Below are 23,642 nucleotides of genomic sequence, written 5' to 3'. Positions count from 1 at the left end.
TAAAGAGCTACTAACCAGAACACAGAATGACACTAAACATGAAGGATTAGTTTCAGCAATGCTAGAAGGGAGAAAAAAATTGAATATAGAATATTGTAAAAGCAAAAGTAAATTGTAAAATAAATATTTCAAGATTTAAACTAATAATAGAAAAGCCCATAAATCATCTTTACAATCGCTCCCTTTCCTACCAAACATCCATCCTCTCCAAATGGATGCCTATTACCGGGTCTTCAGCATACATTATGGGATAAAGAGGACGGTAAGAATCTAATTTACTACTGCAGGGAAGACATGCCAGCGAAAGGGTTAGAAGAGCAGCAGAAAATCCCGGGGAGAGCTGAATTTTTCTAGGAGACTAAGTATCACTTTGCACAGTGTGATTTTGTAGAGAATGACATGAAACACCAAGCGAGGAAAGCCAAACCAAAGGTTACCTTCCTCTCAATTTCTGTCTTCTGTTTGGGGCCAGGATCCTAAGGATTTAATGCACTGGAGAGTAAGAAAGGCAAACCTGAATAAAAGGCACAGCCAACTATAAAAATATGATACTGCACAGTACCAATACTAACACAAAATGTGGCTGAACAGGTCATCCTGAAAGATGACGTGGTTCCTGTGATATCTAATATATTTCAGGTAAGAAATACTGAAAAAGAATAATTTTGACAAGCCCACAGAGCACAGTGCAAAGTGTATTTGTTAGTGAGCTCGTAACAGTGATGACAGGCTCTCAGAAACACTGATATTTCTGATATTGCTCCGCAATGTGCCCACTGGAATAACTGCCTGTGAATTATAGAAAAATCAGACTCAAACTCTAGAAACCTCTTTTTTCAACCAGTTTATTTTTCTTCTTTTATAGCTGCCTTGTGGCCAGTTCCTCTGTGTCCAGAGGCCTCATGCCCTGCAGCACCAACAGCCATTCAGATTCACTGAGCTCCTGGCATCACATTAACTGTACCTGTCTGAAAGATGCAGGAATGAATTTCTACAAACACATTCCAGAGTCCAAGTGCACCAAAGCTACATTCCAATTTTTTTTCCTATCAAACTGCTATGTATTGCATGAGGGAGTGCACAAAAATTAAGGGCAGCAAGAGTTCACCAGTAAAACCATGTCAAGTTACTGAACTACTTGCTGAAGCAAATTAAAAGTCTACCTCCGTTCACAGGATGTTTCTGAATCACATATATACGTGTGTGTATGTGTGTGCAAGCATCTTGGTTTTGGTTTGGTTTTTTTGTTTGTTTTTTAAGTTGCTCATAGTTTACTGCTTCAGGTGATTCTTCATTTACTTCACTGCATTGCTACATCATAAAATGTGCCATAAATTAAGAATAACAACTCATAAATCTTGCATACCGATTTACCCACACTATTCCATGAGCAGGAGTTTCAAGAAAAGCTTGGTCAGCCCTGGGTAACTCTAACCATAGTAGTATTCACCAGGACTGGAATTAGATTTGACATAAGCCTACATCAAGTTGTTGGGGTTTGTGTGTACTCGAAAGAATCAGGATTTTACTTTTTCCTTCATTGACAGTCAGCAGAAGACGAGATGTTGAAGTGCACAGCCTAGGGTGGGGAACGAACTTACTTGTTTACCAAGAAGTTTCTCTTCTGTACAAATCTTAGACACATTTACGATCAGCAGTGAGTCACAGGATCTAGCTACAGGGATCACGTAACAGCTGCAATGATGGCAAGGATAAGGGAAGCCCTTTTTTCCGCTCTTTCCTTCAACAGGATCAATTCAGATTCGCCCTGTATTTTAGGAGTTCAGAATGAAATCACCAGCACAGCAAAATTTTTCTTTAAGTTCAGAATCCTGTGCTTATTAAAATTTCATCCCTAAAGTTGACAGAGAATAAGACTTGTAAATAATGTCCAGCATGGCCTCAGTGACAAACACCTAGGGCAAGCACTGAGCAACCAGACATGGGCAGTCCAGTCCTTCAGATCACGGAGAGCAAAATCTGAGTACAGACAGTAGAAAAGTAGCAAGGAGGGGAGAGGAGGTGAGGGGAGCGGAGGGCAGGGGAGGTGAAAATCTAAAGAAGATGTCTAAGAAATACAGGAGGTGAAAATCTAAAGAAGATGTCTACGAAATACAGAAAGATGTTTTATACAAGAGCACAGAAGGCATATAATCTTGAAAGCACTCTAAAGTATTAAAACTTCTTGGGTCTTTAATCTATTGTTACACTCAAAATTCTGCTTAACAGACACCTTAAGCATATAGAAACAGCATCCTATCTTTGTACATGCTCCTTTTAACATGCCCCATTTGTGCATATTTGAAGACAGCCCAGCAAGACTGTGGGATGAAGAATGGAGAAAATACACTAACAACCTTTGAAATGCCATTGGGATGAGGAGGAGCCAGTATTTAAGGATTCTCATGTATGACCCAAACTCTAGGGAAAAAATAGAAAAAAAAAAAAGGAAAATAAAAAAAAGAAGAACCAAAACCTCTTACCATTATTACTGTTATCATCAACTAAAATAATCTCTTTGAGCAGGTGAGCAGGAGTCCGGTCAATGGCTGAATGAATGGAGCGCAGAATCACCGAGAGAGCTTCATTAACAAATATGAATACAATGCTGACCTCAGGAAGTCTGTCAGGAAATGTAAGGTTTCTGCACCTGAAGGAAAAGGTAAAAAAAAAAAAAAGATGTAAACAGTTAGAAGTCACACAAACTGTTTCAGAGAAATCTATGCCCAGCCATAAGAATGATAAGAGAGCTTTTGTAGGCATGGATCAGAACATTCCCATACCTGTTCAGAGCACATACAGGCAAGAACCAGATGAATTTCTACCTAAAAAAAGGAATCCCTGAAAACGGTATCCTGAATGTGCCTGTGCAACCAAGGCCTAGAGTGAGCTCGCTTTTCCATCCAAGGCCCAAACCACTGAAAATTAGTTTTCAAACCAAATGTAAACGCTTGTTTAAATCCAGCTTCCAACAGCAATTGTTCACAATGTCTTTCCGGACAGTGCAGACAGGAATAAACAGAGTTAGTCCCTTACTGTAAAAAGCACCTTCTTAATAGCCACGTTAATCATTTTTGCTACAGAATCTACCACCTACCTCAGTCAAAATCACGGCCTTCTTTCTCAACTCAATAGTGAAAGATCCAGCTCCAAAGAACATCCTGCTACAAAAGCTCAGACAGACAGTGTAGCCAGAAAAACAAGTAAAAAGATGGAAAACTTATCTGTAAGCTCAGTCAACAGGTTTAATCAGAATGAGGAATACTCTTGTAACCTGATGGATTTTTCTGTGCTTTTTAAAATGTATATATTTTAGCCACATTCCAATTTGCTTATTCAAACAGCCGTATGGGAGTGCCACCCACGACTTCAAAGTTCCTTAATATTTATTTTATTGGGGTTTTTTCCCTCCTTATTTAAAAAAGGATTCAAACTTTGTAATTTTATGAAGAATAGAAAGCCCTTTTCCCAATTTCTATCTTTAAACTGTCAGGAAAATATTTGCTTTTTATAATAAAGCCACAAGTTAATTAAGTAACGCTAACCATTTTTCTCTGAAACTTTTAGTATTTTAATGCAATGTTTCTAAACAACAGTTAATTCCACCTTTTTCTCAGTTCTGAGACTATTTACTAAAATGAAATTAGGCCACAGGCTGACCCAGGCATCATTTCCAGACAGGCTCTGTGGATGGAAATGGTTGATGCTAACGCTCTTCTCTGCCTCCTGACAAGACTGAAGTGGCTATCTTCTCTCAAGACGCCTAGATTTGCTACGTCCAGGAACTCCTTAAAGCTATGGAAAGCATTACTAACAGCCGATGTTGAGCATACAGAAAGCATGGATGGAGTCAGGATTTTTAAATCATGCTTGAATGTGACTCCTTAACTAAATTTGTTTGAAGAGAAAGCATAGCAGTTTTTTTGTTTTTTTTAATATTGAAAATTCATCTGGTCAACCAATTTTCTCAATTCGGTGATTAGTTTGAAATTGACGGAAATCACATTAAAGAAGTTATTTAATATTTTAGATACTTTTCTCTCTGTTACTATGTGACAGAATTATATAGACACGTAAAACAGAAAGTAGTCTTGAAAAAGTAACAACAGTTTTAGTCTTAAATAAGATGGTTCATTCATCTTTCAGAAACGAATGAACCTGTTCAAAGAGATCCACAGCTTTTTGTTCCACAGCAGCAATACAAGAGAGAAACAATTAAAATGGTGTTTGGATTTACCGACTCCCACTTGTAGCTTGATCTTTTGGCAGCATAACAAATCAAAACTTACTTTCCAAAACCAGTTTATATTTCTACTGGTGTGTTAGTTCCCTATTTTCAGGGGTAAGACAGCTTGAGCTTTAAGCATCAGACTGAAAAGTTTTTCTTGAAGCTTTCAGGAGAGCTGAAAGCATGTAACTTTTTTTTAATTTTTTTTTTTTTTTTTTGAGTACCACTGGCCAGCAGATCAAATACAACAACCGCTTCTGGAAGTGTCATTGTGTCATTTATAATCAATGGCACCCCCATCCCCCTATCCTTTTTTTTTTTTTTTTTAACTGAATGCCAATTCATTAAAGATGACTTGTAATAAAATTTCACTACTCTGAAAATCAGATTCTCAAGAAAGCTTACATTTGGACATCTTCTATAACTGGCCTTTAAAAGCAGGTGCAGTCATGATTCTTAGTGGCTTCAGGAGTTTTTCTGGCAATCAAGATTTTCTAACAAGTACTTATCAATAGATTCATGAAGGAAATCTAAATAAAAATCTACATATTGCATCTTTCAGCAGAGTGATATGCAACCCGTAAAGTACACAGCTGCTCAGAAGCACACATACAAAACAGGAAAGGAGACGCTGCCTCCACGAAGCGCTGTGGGCCCTCTGAATGAATCAGAGCCAAAGTACGTTCCTACAGATAGGAACTTGAGTGTTCTTTATTGAAAATAAGATACCATAACAAGAGGCAGAAGGAGCTGCCTTTTCTTCCAGAAGACAACAAGTGCAAGGCAGCACTGTTTTTCTCTTTTTAGCCACTAGTTCAGGAGTTAAAACCTTCAAGCACGACAGAAGAAGTGTGAGTTCAATCTTCTCTTATCTCCCCAGAGAGCTATCTAACTACGTGCCAGCTTGGTGTGATTATGTTCAGCCCCCCTTTTCAGAGGCATTCCACTATCTGTGGAACAATTAAACGTACATTAAGTTGGAGTGATACCAAGAAGTCTCTAGTCTTGTGTTTAGGGCAAATTCCTTGGAGGAAGGACCTGGCTTGCAGTACCCGTTCCAATGGATGTTCATGCATTTTAAACACTGGACTTCACTCATTATGGCTATGTCCAACCTTCCAGATTATAATGCCACAGTAACTCCTGTGATCACTTTTTTCTTTCGTTTGCAAGCTAATATTTATTGTTTTCATTTAAGAAGAGCTGCTTTGGCTGAAGGAATAAAGGCATTTCACAGAGTGCAAATCAAGTGTCAGGGCACTTCATTGGGAAGCAATACAGAATCACAGAATGGTTGAGGTTGGAACGGGCATCTGGAGGTCAACCTGTCCAACCCCTTGCTCAAGCAGTGTCACCTAGAGCCGGCTGCCCAGGACCTTATCCAGACAGCTTTTGGGTACCTCCAAGGATGGAGACTCTAAAACCTTCCTGGACAATCTGTGACAGTGCTCAGTCACCTTCACAGTAAAAGAGTGTTTCAGTTTGTGCCCATTGCCTCTGGTCCTGTCACTGGGCACCAGTGAAAAGAGCCTGGCTCCATCCTCTTTACAGTCCCCCTTCAGACATTTATATACATTGATGACATCCCCGCTGAGCTTCCCCTTCTCTAGGCGAAACAGTCCCAACTCTATATACACACATAAGGTTTCAGATCTTCTTACGGAGAAAAGATAGCTCTCCACACCTGCCTCCTGTACCCTAGAGTGAGTATTTTAACCTCTGAAATCATACATTAAAGAAAGCTCATCTTCTGCGATGAACAGTCTCTTAAAGCACTGCTTAAAAACACTGCCTTGATGACTGACTAGGTGGAGCAGGCACAAATTGACTTGGGGCTCAGCACTGTCAAATCTGAGGCGAATCTTTGGCAAATGTGAATTTTAGGTGCCACGAGGGTGAAGTGCCATCTGAAAATAGGATTTTCAAGGTGTATATTTCAGGCTCAAAGTGTCTGGGAGGCCCCTGTACTTATGATCATACTAAAATTTTTAAATACTAACCCTCACAGTTTTCCAAAAGATGCTAAGACCATTACAGATCCAGCTCCTTGAAGAATATACCCTATTCATGGCACAGTGTGTGTGGCGTGTGCATGCCATTCTGCATTGACAAAGAAAATTCCATATATAATCTGGATACTATTATTTTGTGGATGTCAACTTATATGCAAGTTAGATGTACAAATTTGCATGGGCATAATGAGAGATTTTTAACAAAATTATAGTCTCCTATTCATCTTTATAAAGCTAGCTCAATTCTGTTTCATGTAATAACTGAAATTTTATCCAAGTTTTGAAAACTGTGCTTCAAACAGACTATGAAGCAGTTAACAGGCTTAAATATAACTAAATAATTTTCAGTATTAGCCTGTAAAGAACCTACAAAACCTGTTACTTAGTGATTCACTTGTAGCCAAAATACATAGAGATATAAAATGGTCCAGTAAACAAGGCTACAGCCAATCTATCTTTTAGCTGTCTAGCTTAGGCACAGTAATACCTGTTATCCTCAGCCATACCAATGTACAAAGAAGATAAAAATGAAACTCTAGGAAAAATGATAAGATATGTCACCTATCAGATAAAAACAACACAATGATTTTGGAAAACATTTTAAACGGCAATGAAAATACACTGAAAAGAGTTCAGGGAAGTTGCTTCCTTAAAAACTAGTTTTTTTCTCCTCTGTCACTTAAGCTAAGGTTGAGATATATGTAAAATATACTTTTGCAAGAAATTAGTGACAAACTACTTTCCAAAAATGTTGATGACAAAACCAACCCCACAAAACACTGCTTTCCTACCATAAATCCATGCATAAACTGAAACGTTCAAACAAAATTTCTACTTCTGACATGTTTTTGATCCATTTCAAGGAAACTATTTGTATTGTTTTTCCTACCTGCATTCATTTAAGTCTTTTCAAATCAGATCACACTGGAGAAGATTTTCCATTGCCCGACACCTTGTGCAAGACAAGACTAAAGTGTTTAATGCTATGAGTGTCATTTGACTCCCTTTTTTCTCCACCATTGTGATGGTGTGCTCCACCACCAACCTGACCTTTTTCTCCTGTAACCCCATCCAGGCGATAACCACCCATGGTGGTCATAACGGGTGCATCTAGTCGCGATGGCTGCATCAGGCTCGACGTGTTTTTGGGGAGACAGATGACAACGCAATAGCCAAGGGCTAACTTGAGCAATGTGCCTACCTAACCAGAATACTGGTACTGTGGTCGATATGCAAATATTACTATAAGGCAATCATCTTACCCCCATAACTAGTGAACTGCCCAAGAGTCCTTTGAGCTCTCCTGCATGGCAGCAGGCTGCACACCAGCATCTCTCCTTGAGTAGGAATGCCTCTCAAGGTTACTCCTCAAGGTTGAGAGATTCTTTGCTGCAACAGATCCTCAGTAAGTGACTAATAGCATGCTAAACTTTGAAATCTTAACAAAATGATATAAAGGATTGATTGCGCATATATAATCCTTTAGACATAAACCGCTGACCAAGTCTGGGACTAGGATTGGATCCAGCTGCACCTAGACTCCTCTCTGAGAGGGAGTTTAGAAAGCAAGAGGGTCCTTTCTGAACCTCATGACTCGACGGGAGGGTGTCCCTCACAGTTTTGTCTGACCCTGTCCTCTATGCAGTAAATAACCAAGTGGTGTGCCTTGCCAGCAAATCTTGTTAAACCACTGTTGCATTTACTATCAAACTTTGCTAAATCCCTGGTTTATATCAACAAAAGTATCACTGCTTCTCTCTACAAGTGAAGTGCATCACTCCATCGGTGACAACCATACATTAAAAGATAACTACATATGATACAACAGAATAGAATTAGGCTCCCATTGTGTCTAATTTTTTTAGTCTTTTCAAATGGATTCTTTTCAATGAGGGTACATTCCTAAATTGAGTCCATCTTTTCTTTTTTCCGTTCAGGCTCATTTATCATCTTTACTTCCAGCTTGAATTCACTTATTTTTTAATGTGTGTAGAGTTTTTTAAAAATGGATTTTCTTGCCTACATTGTTTTTCATATCAGATGATGACAATAAAAATTACCTACTTTTTTTTTTTTAACACAAATCAGAATTAAACACACACACCTCAGATCATGCACAGAATGCAGTGCAGTTTCACAAGTATGTCTGTCTTCCTCTTTATGTCAAGTTTTATGAGGAATAAAATTCCATAATTCTAGGAACAAACAAGAAATAGATAGAATCATAGAATCATTTAGGTTGGAAAAGATCCTTGGCATCATTGAGATACAGAGAAAGGGTGCGTCTATATGTATATAAAACATAGGTGAAGGGGGGAAAAGGGAGGAAATTGTATGGATCAAAATCTTGGATCCATTAAGCCCTAAGAATTGAACGGTTGCGTGGCAACCAGCATCACCCAAGTTTCAATGACAGCTCTGCTTCGGACTCATGTGGGGGCCTCGGACAAGACCCCTAACCTGCCCCTCCACAAAGTGAGGCTCTTGCTAAAAAAACCAAATCCACAAAGTATAGAGCATACTTCATAATAATGACTAAGTGATTTTTAAATATAAATTCTAAATATTATTTAGAATTACAATAACGAGTATCATCCCAATGTAGCTAAAAAATTACCTCTAGCAACCTACTCCACTAAATTACATCGGGCTAATAACACTAAAGTAACAGTTGTCATGGTTACCAGAAATTTAGAGAAACTCCTGGTGTTCTATTTCAAGCACAACTCTGGTAAGCGGAGGACAGCATACATTATGAATCTTCTTTCAAATATTTGTCCACAAGAAAATTACATTCCTCTAGAATATATGCATTGTGATAAGACAATTTAGCCAGTCACATTAATATTAGTTTAGCATAACTATGCAGTAAGAACAGAGCAAGAATGATTTCCTGTATTAATAACTTACCTCTGAGACTTTCTACAAATATGTATATAAATTATGAAAAAGAATTATTTTCTGCAATTTTTGAGAACCTTTCACCATGAGTTATAGCGGTATCACATCCAACAATGGCAACAGAACATGGTTTTTGTTCTAATCCCTAAATTATGTCATTTATTCCACATTTTTATAAAAACACAGGATGCAATAAAGCATATTACTAAAACATTTGGGGTTAAGGTATTGTTTTAAGAACATATGTGGGAGGGAGCTTTAATACCAACAGAGTACAAATTTCGCAGAAGCACAAGCAGAAATAGAATTGTACTTTCTTCAAGATCTGGTAACATTTTGTCATCAGCCAAAATGGCAAACGGAAATTCAAGATGTATGGGAAGAAAAAAATTTCCATTCTGGCATAAATGAAATAAATAGCACTAAAACTCTTGCAAAAAGAACTGAGTCTTGTAAGAATTCCAGCTCAAATTTTACGTTTATAATTCCATTTCGTGATCATTCTTCATTCTTTCTTTTGCTATTACCAGTATTTTAAGTGTTAACCGAATTATGCTAACAAGGCTGGCATTGAACAACATATAAAAAGGGCTTTTTTCTTGATCTCTGTGGATTACAGTCTATTACTACAGAACTACAGCCAGTAAAACAGTACTTCTGCTGCAAATCAAGATATCTTTGGTTTTGGTCATCATCTTCTGTTATAAGGGAGCAAAGGCAGGCACACAATTGTGTGAGGAATTTGAATATAGAGTTACCATATAACTATAAGCGAACACGGCTAACTTTTTTTTTTCCTCCTGGCACCAATCCTTAAAAACAAACAAAAAATTTGTAATAAGGAATTATTAGATAACAGACGGGGAATATGCAGATAAGTTCCAAGATCGTAACACAAGAGTGATTAGTTCTCGGTCTCCTAAGCATCTTACAGCATATATTTAATTGCAACAGACAAATTCCCCACTCCTTTTAATAAAAGCTATAGGTCCATTTTTTCCTTGGTATTTAAACCCAAGACCCTTCTCTGGATAAAGAAATAAGAACAGTAAGCTGGGAGTTGATGATCTTGATAAAACTAATTTTTGGAGGAACATGAGAAGAATTCTTTATAGGTATTTGGCCAAAAATTGTTAGCTTCCCACAGTATTATGCCATGGATTATTCTGAGTATGTTTTAGTGTAAATGTGTGCCAAGTGAAAGAACATCCACATGTTATGACACATTAATAAGAGACTGAGAGAGAGAAAACGAGAGAGAGAAAGAGGGAGGGAAGGAGGGAGGAAGGGAGAGTGGGACAGAGAGTGCAAGTGCAGATTATCACATCGCATCTTCTTTCAGTTAAAGGAGACAATAGGGAAGATCAAAACCAACGAGTGCACATCATTATTAACTTAGGTTATTATAGCAGCTTGGAGACTGCAGCTGATTTGGTAACACTGCTAGTGGTATTAAATACTTCTAGAGCAGCCATTTGAGGAGATAAGTTCAGACAGGGCAAACTGAAGCACGGATCAGAATCACAGAGGGTGGCCACTCAGGCAGTACACACCACTGCTATGAGTCCGTTTGAAGGCACGCAAAAGTGAGGTAAGAAAAAGAAGGATTAAAGGTAGAGAGATGAGTAAAAGAGAGCAGGAAATATGACAGAATTAAACATCAGATATTTAACACGAATGCTGAATAATTTGGCAGTTTTAAGACTTCCGTCCAAAACAATACAATAGGTAAAATACCAGGCTTTTGTGCTCGTTTTAAAGGATTCCCCTGAACCATCAGATATAACATGCAATATTTATGCTATCTTTCATGAGTAGAAACAAAAGAACTCAGTCAGAAATGAACACAGAGCCATATCCGTACCTAACATAAGCCCAGCAAAACAGAACTGTTCCACTGAAACATCTGGAAGCAAATGCTTATGGAATGCAAGTCTGTAGGAGCTGGCTTTTGGGGAGAAGAAGAACTAACATGCAAATGCCCAGCCTGAACCTCACAGAGGTCATGTTTTTCTTACACCAGTTTTAAGGAAAACCGACAGATTTATATAAATGTGACGTATTGTGCACTACATCCAGGACCACCATAACACTGATGGACATTTTGGACAGATGTACACACATAAACAGCTTTTGTCCTAAAACACATCACTCTCCTCAACTGAATGCTTAGTTTTTCTCCCTTGTAGTTATATTTGCATTCAGTGGATATCCTGCCTGCTGTTCGTGCCCACTTTATCACAAACCTAATTCTGCTGCTTTTCAAGACTTCTACTATTGTCCCTTCCCGAACTGAGCCTCAAAGTAATACAATTTGGGACTGGCGAACTGTTTGAAACAAGAAGTACTTACAAAATGGCCAGAGCCTTTTTCTGCACAGGAAACGAGACATCTCCTCTGCACTTGTCTAGATGCCAAACAGCACTGACTCAGCGAGGAAAAGGGCAAGTCTGGTACAAGCCAAATGCTATACCACACTATTTAGCAATCTCCAAAGAAGAAAAAACATCTGAGCTTTAAATGCTGTTTATCCCACTCCACCTTTCCTGCCTTTGCTTCTTCATACACATAGTGTTTTTACCAATGCAAAAGAAGTTTGTCTGACCGCAGTTACACTGAGTGAAAAAGTTGCTTTATGCCTACTGGTCAGCCCCTTCATATCACACAGGCTACGCAGGAGCAAAACTCTGCAGAATAGTTCCTCTGCCGGGATCCTGCTGCTCACCTCTGTTTCCATTACTCCTCACTCTCTCATCACATAAGCAAAGAAGAATGTTATCTCTCTCTCCCACATGTGATTCAGCACAATGGATCAGGTCACAAAAAATTTACAAGCCAACGAAGTAGAATCCTAAGTGCATCCACTCAAAAGGAGATTCGGTACACAGCTTTGGGATCCCTAAACAATCTAAGTTTTAATAACGTCTTTCTGTGTGAGCTTGTTCAACATTTCACTCATGACAAGCTTTGTGGGTACTGCCTGCCCTACTTAAAGTAATGAGCGCAACAGAATTATAACTAACACAGAAGTATTATCCTGTTCCTGCGCACAGTAAGGGCAACATTGCCTTCCTCAATGCTTCCAAGCTCATTAGAGCCAGTAGTTATTTGTTAGTCTGCGATGTAGATATGTTACAGGCTAACAAATGCACATAAGGGTGATAAACAGCAGAGCACGCAATTTCAGCAGCAGAAAATAAATGGAAGCCATGGAAGAGACAGTATATGCAATACTCCACAATACTTCTTGTACTAAGCACTGCGAAAACAGAGCCTACTTCAGGATGTGACAACGACTTCAGGAGGCTAGCCTATCCGGGGAGTTATTATAATCTGTATGCTAACACATTACTTTGGACTGTGCTGGGGACTCCACAGTGCTAGCGCAAATACTGACAGTGAACAGTAATCAAATTATGCATGATTTATCACAGCACATGAGGCTCATGGCTGTACAGAGGGTACAAACCACTCTGCAGTACCTAAAACATGAGAAGGTCCCACTGCAAGGTGTGACAATTGCCACAGCCTGACTCAACTGCAATCTGCTGGACTTTTCCATCTGACTGATGGTAATTTTTTTCCAGAGAAGCCAGAGTTCAAGGGCTTGGGCAGAGTGCACTGCCCTAACTACTAAATGTGGTCTCCCACCTCTGCATGCCACCTGCGATGGAGGACTGGGCAAGGCCAAGAATTTGCACTCTCCTCCACATGTGTTGTGTCTAAGCAATCTCTAATTGTCTTCTCGTTTTCTCATGGCATTAAACATTGACAATATCAACCCTAGAAAATCCTCTGCTATAATACAGGGTCATTACATACGTGGAGTGGCCTTTCTTACTGCAGAACCTTACAAAGAAATGCTGAGCTCCTCTGCTAAGTTATTTTGATGTGAATTCTCAGAGGACTGCAGGCAGAAAGGTGGTCAAGGCTGAGTCATAGAATCTTCATGGTTGGAAAGGACCTTTGAGATCATCGAGTCCCACCAAACAACCAACAATCTCTGCCACTAGAGCATGCCCTGAAGTGCCAAATCTACACACTTCTTAAATACCTCTAGGGATGGTGACTCAACCACCTCCCTGGGCAGGCTGTTCCACTGCCTGACCACTCTTTTGGTAAAGTAATTCTTCCTAATATCGAATCTAAACCTCCCCTGCCGCAGCTTCAGACCATTTCCTCTGGTCCTGTCATTATTCACTGGGAGAAGAGGCCAACACCCACCTCTCTCCAGCCTCCTTTCAGGTAGTTGTAGAGGGCAATGAGGTCTCCCCTCAGACTCCTCTTCTCCAAGCTAAACATGCCCAGCTCCCTCAGCCTCTCCTCATATGACCTGGTCTCCAGACCCCTCACCAGCCTGGTAGCTCTCCTCTGGACACGCTCCAGCACTTCAATGTCCCTCTTGTACAGAGGGGCCCAGAACTGAACACAGTACTCGAGGTGAGGCCTCACCAGTGCCCAGTACAGAGGCACGATCACTTCCCTGCTCCTGCTGGCCACGCTATTCCTGATACAAGCCAGAATGCTGTTGGCCTTCTTGGCCGCCTGGGCACACTGCTGGCTCCTGTTAAGCTGGCCGTCCACCAGCACCCCCAGGTCCTTTTCTGCTCTCTGGAAAGAGCAGCTTTCCAGCCACTCTTCCCCAAGCCTGTAGTGTTGCTCGGGGTTGGTGTGACAGAAATGCAGGACCCAGCACTTGGCTTATTGAACCTCATACAGTTGGCCTTGGCCCATCGATCCAGCCTGTCCACGTCCCTCTGTAGAGCCTTCCTACCCTCAAGCAGATCAACTCTCCCACCTAGCTTGGTGTCATCTGCAAACTTACTGAGGGTGCACTCCATCCCCTCATCCAGATCATCGATAAAGATATTAAACAAAACTGGCCCCAAAACTGAGCCCTGAGGGACACCACTGGTGACCGGCCACCAAGAGGATTTCACCCCATTAATCACAACTCTCTGGGCACGGCCATCCAGCCAGTTTTTAACCCAGCACAGAGTACACTTGTCTATGCCATGATTTGCCAGCTTCTCCAGGAGAATGCTGTGGGGGACGGTGTCAAAGGCCTTACCAAAGTCCAGACAGACAACGTCCACAGCCTTCCCCGCATCCAGAAGGCGGGTCACATGGTCAGAGAAAGAGATCAGGTTGGTTAAGCAGGACCTCCCTTTCCTAAACCCATGCTGGCTGGCCCTCGTCCCTTGGCTGCCCTGCACTTGCCGTGAGAGCTCACTCAAGATGATCCTCTCCATGATCTTTTCCTGGTATCGAGGTCAGGCTGATAGGCCTGTAGCTCCCGGGATCTTCCTTCCGACCCTTCCTGTAGATGGGCGTCACATTAGCCACCCTCCAGTCATCTGGTACCTCCCCTGCTGACCAAGATTGTGGATAAATGATGGAGAGAGTCTTGGTGAGCTCTCCTGCCAGCTCCCTGAGTACTCTTGGGTGAATCACATCCGGCCCCATAGACTTATGTGTGTCTCGGTGCAGAAGCAGATCATTGACTACTTCCTCCTGGATTATGGGTGGGTTCTTCTGCTCTCCATCCTTATCTTCCAGCTCAGGAGGCTGAACACCCTGGGGATAGCTGGTCTGACTATTGAAGACGGAGGCAAAGAAGGCATTAAGTATCTCAGCCTTCTGCTTGTCCTTGGTTGCAACTTTCCCCCCTGCATCCAGTAAGGGATGGAGATTCTCCCTGGCTCTCTTTTTGTTGATGTATTTATAAAAACTTTTTTTGTTGTCCTTAATGTTAGCGGCCAAGTGGAGCTCCAGCTGGGCTTTTGCCTTCCTAATTTTCTCTCTGTATAACCTAACGAGATCTCTGTACTCCTCCTGAGTTGCCTGTCATTTTTTCCAAAGGTGGTAAACCCTCCTTTTATTCCTAAGACCCATCAGAAGTTCCTTATTCACCTAGACTGGACATTTTCCCCGCCCTTTAGACTTGTGACACTTGGGGACAGCCTGCTCCTGGGCCTTTAAGATTTCTTTCTTGAAGAGCGTCCAGCCTTCCTGGACCCCTTTGCCCTTCTGTCCTGAACAAGCCAAAGTCCACCCTCCGGAAGTCCAAGGTGGAGGTTTTGCTAACCCCCTCCTTACATTGCTACGAATTGAAAACTTGACCACTTCATAATCACTAAACCCAAGACGACATCCGACCACCACATCTCCCACTAGTCCTTCTCTGTTTGTGAACAGTAGGTCTAGCAAGGCACTTCCCCTTGTAGGCTCATGTCATATCAGTATGATGTAAAAGGGGCTGCTAACACCACACACTCCTGTCAGATCACTTAATTCTCCTGGTCTCAACTGGGGCGAAACATATATGAATTACATTAGACTTCGGTTATGTGTATACTTCTGTTGTCTTTCCAACTTACTACACTTCATATATAAATTCAGATGATAGACCAGACCTGAGCCCAGACACGATATGAATTCCAGTCCTTTAGCTACCTGCCCACAAGCCTTTGCTGGGATTCCAATGTCATGCTGACTCTTGCAGAACCACTGCTGAATGCAGGCTAATGAGCTGGGTTAGACCTGGGCTGACTCCATCCAGAGCTATTGTGGTACCTCTGTCATATCTGTGCTTTCGTGCATTTCTAGTCAGAACAGGAATACCGCAACCGACTAAGGTCCAACAAAGTTGGTTAACTCTGTCTCCATGCCACTTTCTATGTGCTCTCTTCAGACCAAGCTGTCCCTGGCTTTCGTGCTGTGCTGCTTGAGCCTAGTATCTGCCCATGGATAACTTAAATACATCTATATAGACTCTGGAAGTGACTAATGCAATTGGCTTTAAAAATAGGTGCTACAAATCCTAGAAATTATTATAGTGGAAAATATACTCTTGCTGGGTAGGGGTTTTTTCCCCACAATAGTCATGTGTGTGCTCTCACACAAATGAGAATTTGCATATCAGGAGTGGGAATTCTTTTTTCAGCAGCATGATTTTCAGAATACCCTGAATACCACAGGGTGCCATATATACAGCAAACAGTGTAGGTATTACCTGACAACACTCCTCATTTCCCTCAGTATCAGAATTTAGTACATTTCAGTGTCAGATTACCTACTTGCTCCTGAACCATGATAAAGGATGCGGGGAGGGGGGAGTCTTCCTGAGCTACCATAACTAAGCCGTTATTTTGTACGCATACATCCATAAACACATTGTAATGTCTAACACGTTTCTGGCAGATAGTTAACTAAGGATCAAAAATTTCACAAAAATTAGGATCGTGATTCATTTCTAACTGGAGTTTCTTTTAAAATCCCAACGCTAATTTATTTCTTTCAGCTACAGTAACATTCATTTTCTCTGTCTTTTTAATTTTTAAAACCCATAGCTATAAAAAATTTAGATTTAAATCGTTCAGGAGAGTCATTTCAAAAGAGATATAAGAACAGACACATTTCTGTCATTGATGTCTTGTTACTTACAGAAGATTTATTTTTCCTCTGAATTAGTTTACAACAAAAAAAAAAAAAAAAGGAAGAGTGTCCTTACAGACAGTGCTAAACTAATTTAACCAAAATACAAATATAACTGTATGGACCTTGATTTCCTTAAAGTCATAATTTCAGCCAATCCACAACATAAATATTTCTAAACTGTGATATATAATAATATATAGCATAAATATATTAAAAATTGCTGAAGTGTTGCCTGGAATAGCGTTCATATCTTTTCATTAATATCAGACAACTTAATACAGGGTAAAACATACTGCTTACTGCTTAGTTATTAAAACATTTGGTTAAAGTAAGTGACTAAGATCACATCTGGATTGCTTTTGGAATTGGCAAGGAACTAAGAAACCTTTCACATCTTGGTTACTGGTTCAATTCAGTAAGTACCCATGATGTTTATTTTAAAGATTTTTTTTTTTTTGTGAGCTGCAAAAAAAGCAGTTTTCCCTCCACTCATTTCCCCATCCCCAGAGCTGCTATTTGGTCAAAGGATAAGATGTATCACCAAGGCTGAAAAGAGTTGAGCATTAACTGTCTCTGTAAAATGGTCCTACCAGAACAGGCCTCAAATGCACTAAAAGGAAGGTCGTTCACTCCCTTGGTCCCATCCATCTCACCAAGCCACTGTGGAATAACAGTGGATGTATTTACCCTGCCTGACATGCATGATTCCCAGCAGAGAACAGCCCAGTAAAGGAAGCTCCGTGGGCTTTCAGCCGCTACACGCTGCTTGACTAAACGGCACATTTCATCGCTGGAGCTTAACAGTTTCACCTGCTTACTGATCTTTATCAGACAGCTGGGGGCTTTCAAAAAGAGCACTTATTATTTTCTTGTGATAAAACTGAAATTTAACATAAGAAGGTTGCTCTTTTAGCAGTAAAACACTTGCTGTGTAATATAAATTGTAGGTGAGATTACGGTTCCAAAGGATCTTGGGGAACTTTTTTAATGGATACTTAGTGGGATTTTAATAGGACTTAATTTGGGCACTCCGGTGTGTCAGGAAACATTTGAAACCTCCAACCTTCATATAGTTGATAGAAATTACTTGTTCTGGCCATCGTATGTAAACTACCTTCTATGTGATCACACAATACAAGACCTCCTGGTGAAAAAGAACTAACAGACTCTACAACTCAGAACCTACAAAAACGTGTTGAACGACCGCACTTACCCGTTAGGCCTAAGGTCAGGCAGGGGCCTGTCCAGTGGTAAGCGATCGCTCAGGTAAGCGTTGTAGCCGTAATACTGGAACTGCTTCAGTGCGATACGTCTGTTTTCAGGACTGAGATCCTGGCCCCAGTGAGCAAAGAGAGATGAGTCAGTGAATGCTTCAGCAGGATTTTCTTCCAGTTTTGGTGGAGCTTCTACAAGAGACAAAGACAAAAAGAAACAATTTTAGACTTTCATTCCAACAGGCTCTAGGGTACGTTACTTTAAAAAGCGTGACTTTAGGGAGAACACCACACAGAACAGCACATGCTGCCGGCTTACAGCAGCCTGTAAGTCTTGACATAACATGTCCTTCATCTCTTGTGACAGTGTTAACTATTAGCACTTAAGGCCCAAAATTTAATATTCAAAATACAGTTAAAAACAATTATTTTTCATTACAATCACACTGAAGGCCGGGACTGATAAATCTAAATGAATTAAATTTCAAAAGGATTCTTATCAGACAACAAGAATGTTATTCTGGTTTTATATACAAAGATGAACTATTTAATTTCAGCCTGAATTATCTTGCCAGAAAAAGATTAAAGTTTTGAAGGGGAAAAACAAAGACAAAGGAAGAGAAGAAAGAGTCTGTACAGAACACACAAAATGGCTGCTGAAGTTTTTGTGCAAAATAAGTTCTTTGAAACTACATGTTCAACAGAGAGAAAAAATTCACTGCACTTGGCACCCATGTTTAAATAGCAAACCAGTTTCAGTCACACAATAATTTTATGGTGCAGTTTACCAATCCAGGCTATTTGAATTTACAATGATACTACTGGGATTGCCACTTTTTAATATTTGTGTCATTATAAAATGCTTTTGTTCCACAATGCTACAGGATCTGGCTTCTGCAACAAATAGAGAAGATGGGAAATTATATACCTAGAACTTAGTTTAAGAAGATTTCCAGTACAATGAAATCACAGCACTCGTTCTCAATACTGAGTTGCTCAAGAAGTCTGTTCAAGGTGACTTGTAAGGATCTCTGTATCAGTGCTATCTCATCCCTCCAACCAGCCCTTCAGCCTTTACTCGGGTGACTACACAATCTAACACAGAGAAACCCACCCTCTGTAAATGCTTTATGATATACAGTACACTAATAAAGAAAGATCAAATGCCTTACTTGACCCCAGTTTGTCATCAGAAACTATTGACTCACAAAGAAAAAAACCCTTGGTTTTCTGGAAGTCCTAACTATTTATGAACAGCCTCCATAGCCATTAACAACTAACAAACTAAATAAAATCTCTCATTTCCGAAGAGCTAAATTCACAAACCACAACTCACAGAGACTTAGGTAAATAAAAGAGAATCTTTGGAAAGTCTTCAAATGGGTCCAACAGGCAGAAACTGTGTGCAAAGTCCTCCTCAGTACCCACGCAATCACCTACAGACCTGACAGCTGGCTTAAGGCAGCCGCGTGGAAACACCTAAAGAGAACAGCGCATGTACTAATAGTGCATACTACCAGAATTGTGACGCCCAAAGAATGCCACAAAGCACATTCTTTGATCTGTTACTAAAAAGAAACCAAAATGCAAAAACATAAATTGAGAAGATTAAGTTGTTTGATCTATTCAAGATGTTTTCCTTTCCCCCCCGACAATACTGACAGGAAACTAATGACATTTGCTTCCCTGCATTACATTCCAACCTCTGTAAATAGGTAATGTTTTTTTGCTTGTCTAAGTACGGCCTCCCAGCCTGAATCCTGGAATTGGCTCCAGCTCTTCAAAGATGAAAGACACGCCAAACCTTGCTATCACACAGACAAATGTGACAGAGTGGAGCTTGGGAGTTTACATACAACTTTGCAATGGAAATTGAGAAAGCTTGATAAATTCAGATCATTTTAGAAGGTCCTAACTTGAGAAAGGCAGAACAGTTTTTAAATACCAGTCCAAAAATCACAGCAATGGAGAAAGTCACAGGTACCTCTATCTGTTCTTTGACAACTATGTGGTCTCCACGAAACCAACTTGAATTTACAAAAAGAAACTCACAAACTGTCTTCACATCATACGAGATATTTAGATCAGGTATGTTCCCAATCCTGGTGCGTAGAAATTAATGTTGCTTGGCACTTTTCAAGAACGTGTACATTCATGCTAATCGAGGAAACTATGCAAATATTTTTTCAATCTATTCTGTATCTATTGAGTTTTATCCAATCATTTTGTGGGCAAGAGTATTTCTTAAAGTGATCTACGAATCTCTTGCTGCTTTCTGATTGAAAAAACTCTCAGTAATCCAGGTTACTGGACTAAGATTTTCCAGCAATGGATATCTGTGAGTTTAGTTTACCAGCTCTAATAAACCACTTGCCAAATACAGCCATTTTTTGTATACTAAGCAAACATGTTATTTCAATACGTTGCTCTACAGGAAAAAAGCATTAGCAAAACTTTTCAATTAAAATTCTAATCAATGGAATTAAGCACACATCTCTGATGACAAAGTCTTTCTTGTCTTTATTTGTCTGAAAACCCTTGAGGGAAGTGACTTTATTCAGGAGGTCTCTCACAAGAAATAAAAACAATTATTATAAGACCATCAGCTGCCTTTTGACTAATCAAAAAGCATACTTGATGACTTAGTCTCTGAAAACAGATCTTGGCCTGAAGTCTCACAGCCCGTTCTTCTTACCACTTGCTTCTACAATTGCAGAATGATCATGGGAAGTTAAGGCTCAAAGGTGAGCCAGTAAGTAGTACTGCCTGAAGCAATACTAAGGTAGGCACATTTATCTGCTCAGTTGTTACTAAAAACAAAAGATCAGTTCCATTTTTCCTGTGGGAAGAAAGCTTACCACCCACAGTACGTTGCTGCAAATGCTAACACAGGGTCTTCTCCACATTAACTTTTCACACCATGCAAAGAGGAGCACTCTACACAGACTGGAGGCTGGTATTAACTGACGCTTTCCCACTAAATCAGTCAACTGGTACCAGAGATAAATCACCCAGATGTCAGCTGGCTGGACACCTGGGCTGAGGAAGTCTCCTTCCAGAAGCCTGGCTGGTCATAGCATCAGCATGGGGTTGGTCACACACTGCTTACCTGAGTGAAAAAAACTCACAGCTTGTTTTCCATGAGCATCTGCATGTCTTTAACTCATACTTTACGGACCATGTTTACTGGTTATGCAATTAACATTATTATGAAATCTATTGCTTCATCTGATCTCACTGACTGCAGCCTCCAAGATGGAAATTCACTCTCCTCTTCCTATTGCTCATTATGTAGACTGAGAGACACCAATCAGAAGACACAGATTGTACATGACATTGAACCAATTCTCTCCTAGTAATAGAAGATATTTTATTAGAAATTGAAGCATGAATTAACTTGCATTAATACTGCCCTTGTAATGAAACACCCAAATGCACCGATTTCAATAGTCTTTTCTAGTGTGTTAGGCACAAATAGCAAAATAGTTTGGGTTGCAGAGGGACTGCAGGAGTGGCCTCTGTGGGAGAAGGTCAGGTGCTGCCCTGTGTCAGATGTAGCCACTTCCCCAACAGACTCACTACTGGCCACTTCTGTGAAAAAACAAAGGGCAGAAAATGACAAGGCAACAAGGGTACAACGGAGCTGCACAGAGAACAACAGAGGAAAGAAGAAAACGAGAGAAGACCAAGGTCAGGAGAGTTGGAGGTGCCCCAAATTGTCTTTGTTTCTTAATACCCAAGTTAGTAATGAAATGTTTGTTTTAATTGGTAATAAATTAAATATATGCTTTCTTCAGAGGGTGTACAACCAAGCAGCAAACTGACAACAAAATGTCTATCCCTTATTATTAAGAAACTGCAGACAAGCAATGGGTCAGAAGTAACAAGACAGACCCTACTCCATCAGAAGTTACGCATTTCCTTTTACTAATCTGTGTGTTCTGCTGTAGTGCACCAGTGTATCCCTTTCCTTCCTCTCCCTTCCTTCTTTTGTTATCTATTTATAACCTATGCTTTGTTAGTTTTTCTCAATACGTCTTTGTCTCTGACAGTTTTCATAAGGCAACTCATACAACTGTTATTCAAAGAACAATATGATTAAAAAAACCTGATCAGACAGTAAGGAACTTAGGACAGGATTTTCTTGATTACCACCAAGCATATTTATAGCATCATTTGATAACAGCTAATAACGGCACAGAAATTGTTCTACCCACCATGAAAATGCAATTATTTCCAGGGTAGTTCAGAACAACCACTTAATTTACAACAGCATTCTTAAATTGCGAAAGGAAGGAAATGAAGACTATTGTATCCACTGTAATTGTAGCAGTCTTCAAGCATCTTGGCAAAATATAATTATTTAATTACCTTTTGCATAATGTAATTATTTAATTACATGGGGATGTTTTCTACCCAACAAATGCATCTCTCTGTTTCAGAACCAAAACAGCACCGATGCATTGGCTATGCAAAGGTTTAGCAGTGGCCTTTCCTCAGTTTTGTCACCAGTATAATTTTATGTTGCATCAACCTATTTCTTGTATATCTGCCATGTAAGTGCTGATCCTGACCATTCATACTTCCTTATCAAGAATTAAAAAAGAACATGAGAACATCAGAGGCTGCTTCAAGTTTCCGATGGCCTTAACTAATAAGTTCGTGAACTCATGTAATAACATTAACAGCTGGCATTTGGTAGATTAAATGGGTAAGAAACATTGCTGTATTCAATCTAATTTCAGTGGTACCTAAGGCACAATGATACTAAAGCATCTATTAAGGAATAATTTTTAAAGCAATTTAGCATCTAAATCTATAATTGGCACTGTGGCTGTTCGTATTGTATTATGATTCATCTATAGAAGCCTTTAAGCTTTAAAATAAATCAGCTGTCCTCTTTTCCAATACAATATCTGCAATTAACAACTACTTGGTTTACAGAAGAGGTCATAAAGACAGCCTTAAACAGTAAGAGTTCAGTACTTCACAAGTCAGTAGACTGCATGTGCTTTATCCTCCTCCGTGTTCCTTAATTTGGACCATCCACTGCTACCAGTAATAGACTTTTTTATCTCTTTTTTTTTTTCTTTTATTTATTTTCCTAAACTGTACATCGCATAACTTTTCTCCAGGTTATGACTGATGCTAAATTGTCTCTGTTGTAATGTTTTTCATGATTTCTCATGCCTGTCTCTCCTTGAAGTTTCATCATACAAGAACAGCCCCCCTAGCTGTTAAGAACCATTCTACCAATAGAACCCCAAGGACTTGATGTAAAGAACCTGGATCAAAATATGCAACAGAAAATGGGAGCGGAAAGGCCCATCCCTAATGACAACTGAGAAAATTCTGGTAACATAGTTACCTTATGGTAACTAAATGAATATGGTTCTGCATAATGAATTAGTAATTTTTGTAAAAAAGCCCCTCACTTACATGCATATTGCATACCTCAAAAAGAAACTCTCTTCAGAACAACACTGCTGAGAAAGAAGGGACTAACAAAACAGACAGCTTCAACAGAAAAGCACAATGACATCATTAGCTCTATCTCCATAAAAACCTTTCAAGCTCATTAAGAAGTACTCATTTTTTTCAGCTTCATTCAGATTTATTCCTAGCAAAGGTTACCACGAACATGTTTACAATTAAGAGAAAAGATCAAGCCAGAAAAGGGTTGCAAAAACAATTGCAGGGACAGATTCAGAGATTACTTAAGATTTGTTTTGGTTCTACCCCTCATTTGACTGCAGGCCTACTCACAAAAGTGGCAGTGTTTCATATCAAACATTGTGCAAATGCCTTCCATGGTCTCAGAAGTGCTTTACAAAATCTGCAGTGTAA

General features: G+C 39.8%; 1 protein-coding gene across 5 annotated transcripts in view; it reads right to left on the bottom strand.

The window, feature by feature from the left end:
• GALNT18 (polypeptide N-acetylgalactosaminyltransferase 18) overlaps nt 1-23,642 on the bottom strand; it is a 248,148-nt gene that overhangs the window by 109,680 nt on the left and 114,826 nt on the right. For all 5 annotated transcript variants that reach the window (XR_010070678.1, XM_063331769.1, XM_063331772.1 and 2 more), the window contains exons 3-4: nt 17,795-17,987; nt 2,484-2,650 (exon numbers count right to left, since the gene is read on the bottom strand). Coding sequence is in view for 4 of the 5 variants with exons in the window: in XM_063331769.1 (XP_063187839.1) it covers nt 2,484-2,650; nt 17,795-17,987 (360 nt within the window). In the remaining variant the exon portion in view is untranslated. The remainder of the gene's footprint in view (nt 1-2,483; nt 2,651-17,794; nt 17,988-23,642) is intronic.

The sequence above is a fragment of the Chroicocephalus ridibundus genome, chromosome 4, assembly GCF_963924245.1.
Source record: "Chroicocephalus ridibundus chromosome 4, bChrRid1.1, whole genome shotgun sequence".
In the NCBI taxonomy this organism is placed as follows: domain Eukaryota; kingdom Metazoa; phylum Chordata; class Aves; order Charadriiformes; family Laridae; genus Chroicocephalus; species Chroicocephalus ridibundus.
The sequence above is the reverse complement of the archived record's forward strand: the minus strand, read 5'-3'. Positions and strand labels throughout refer to the sequence as shown.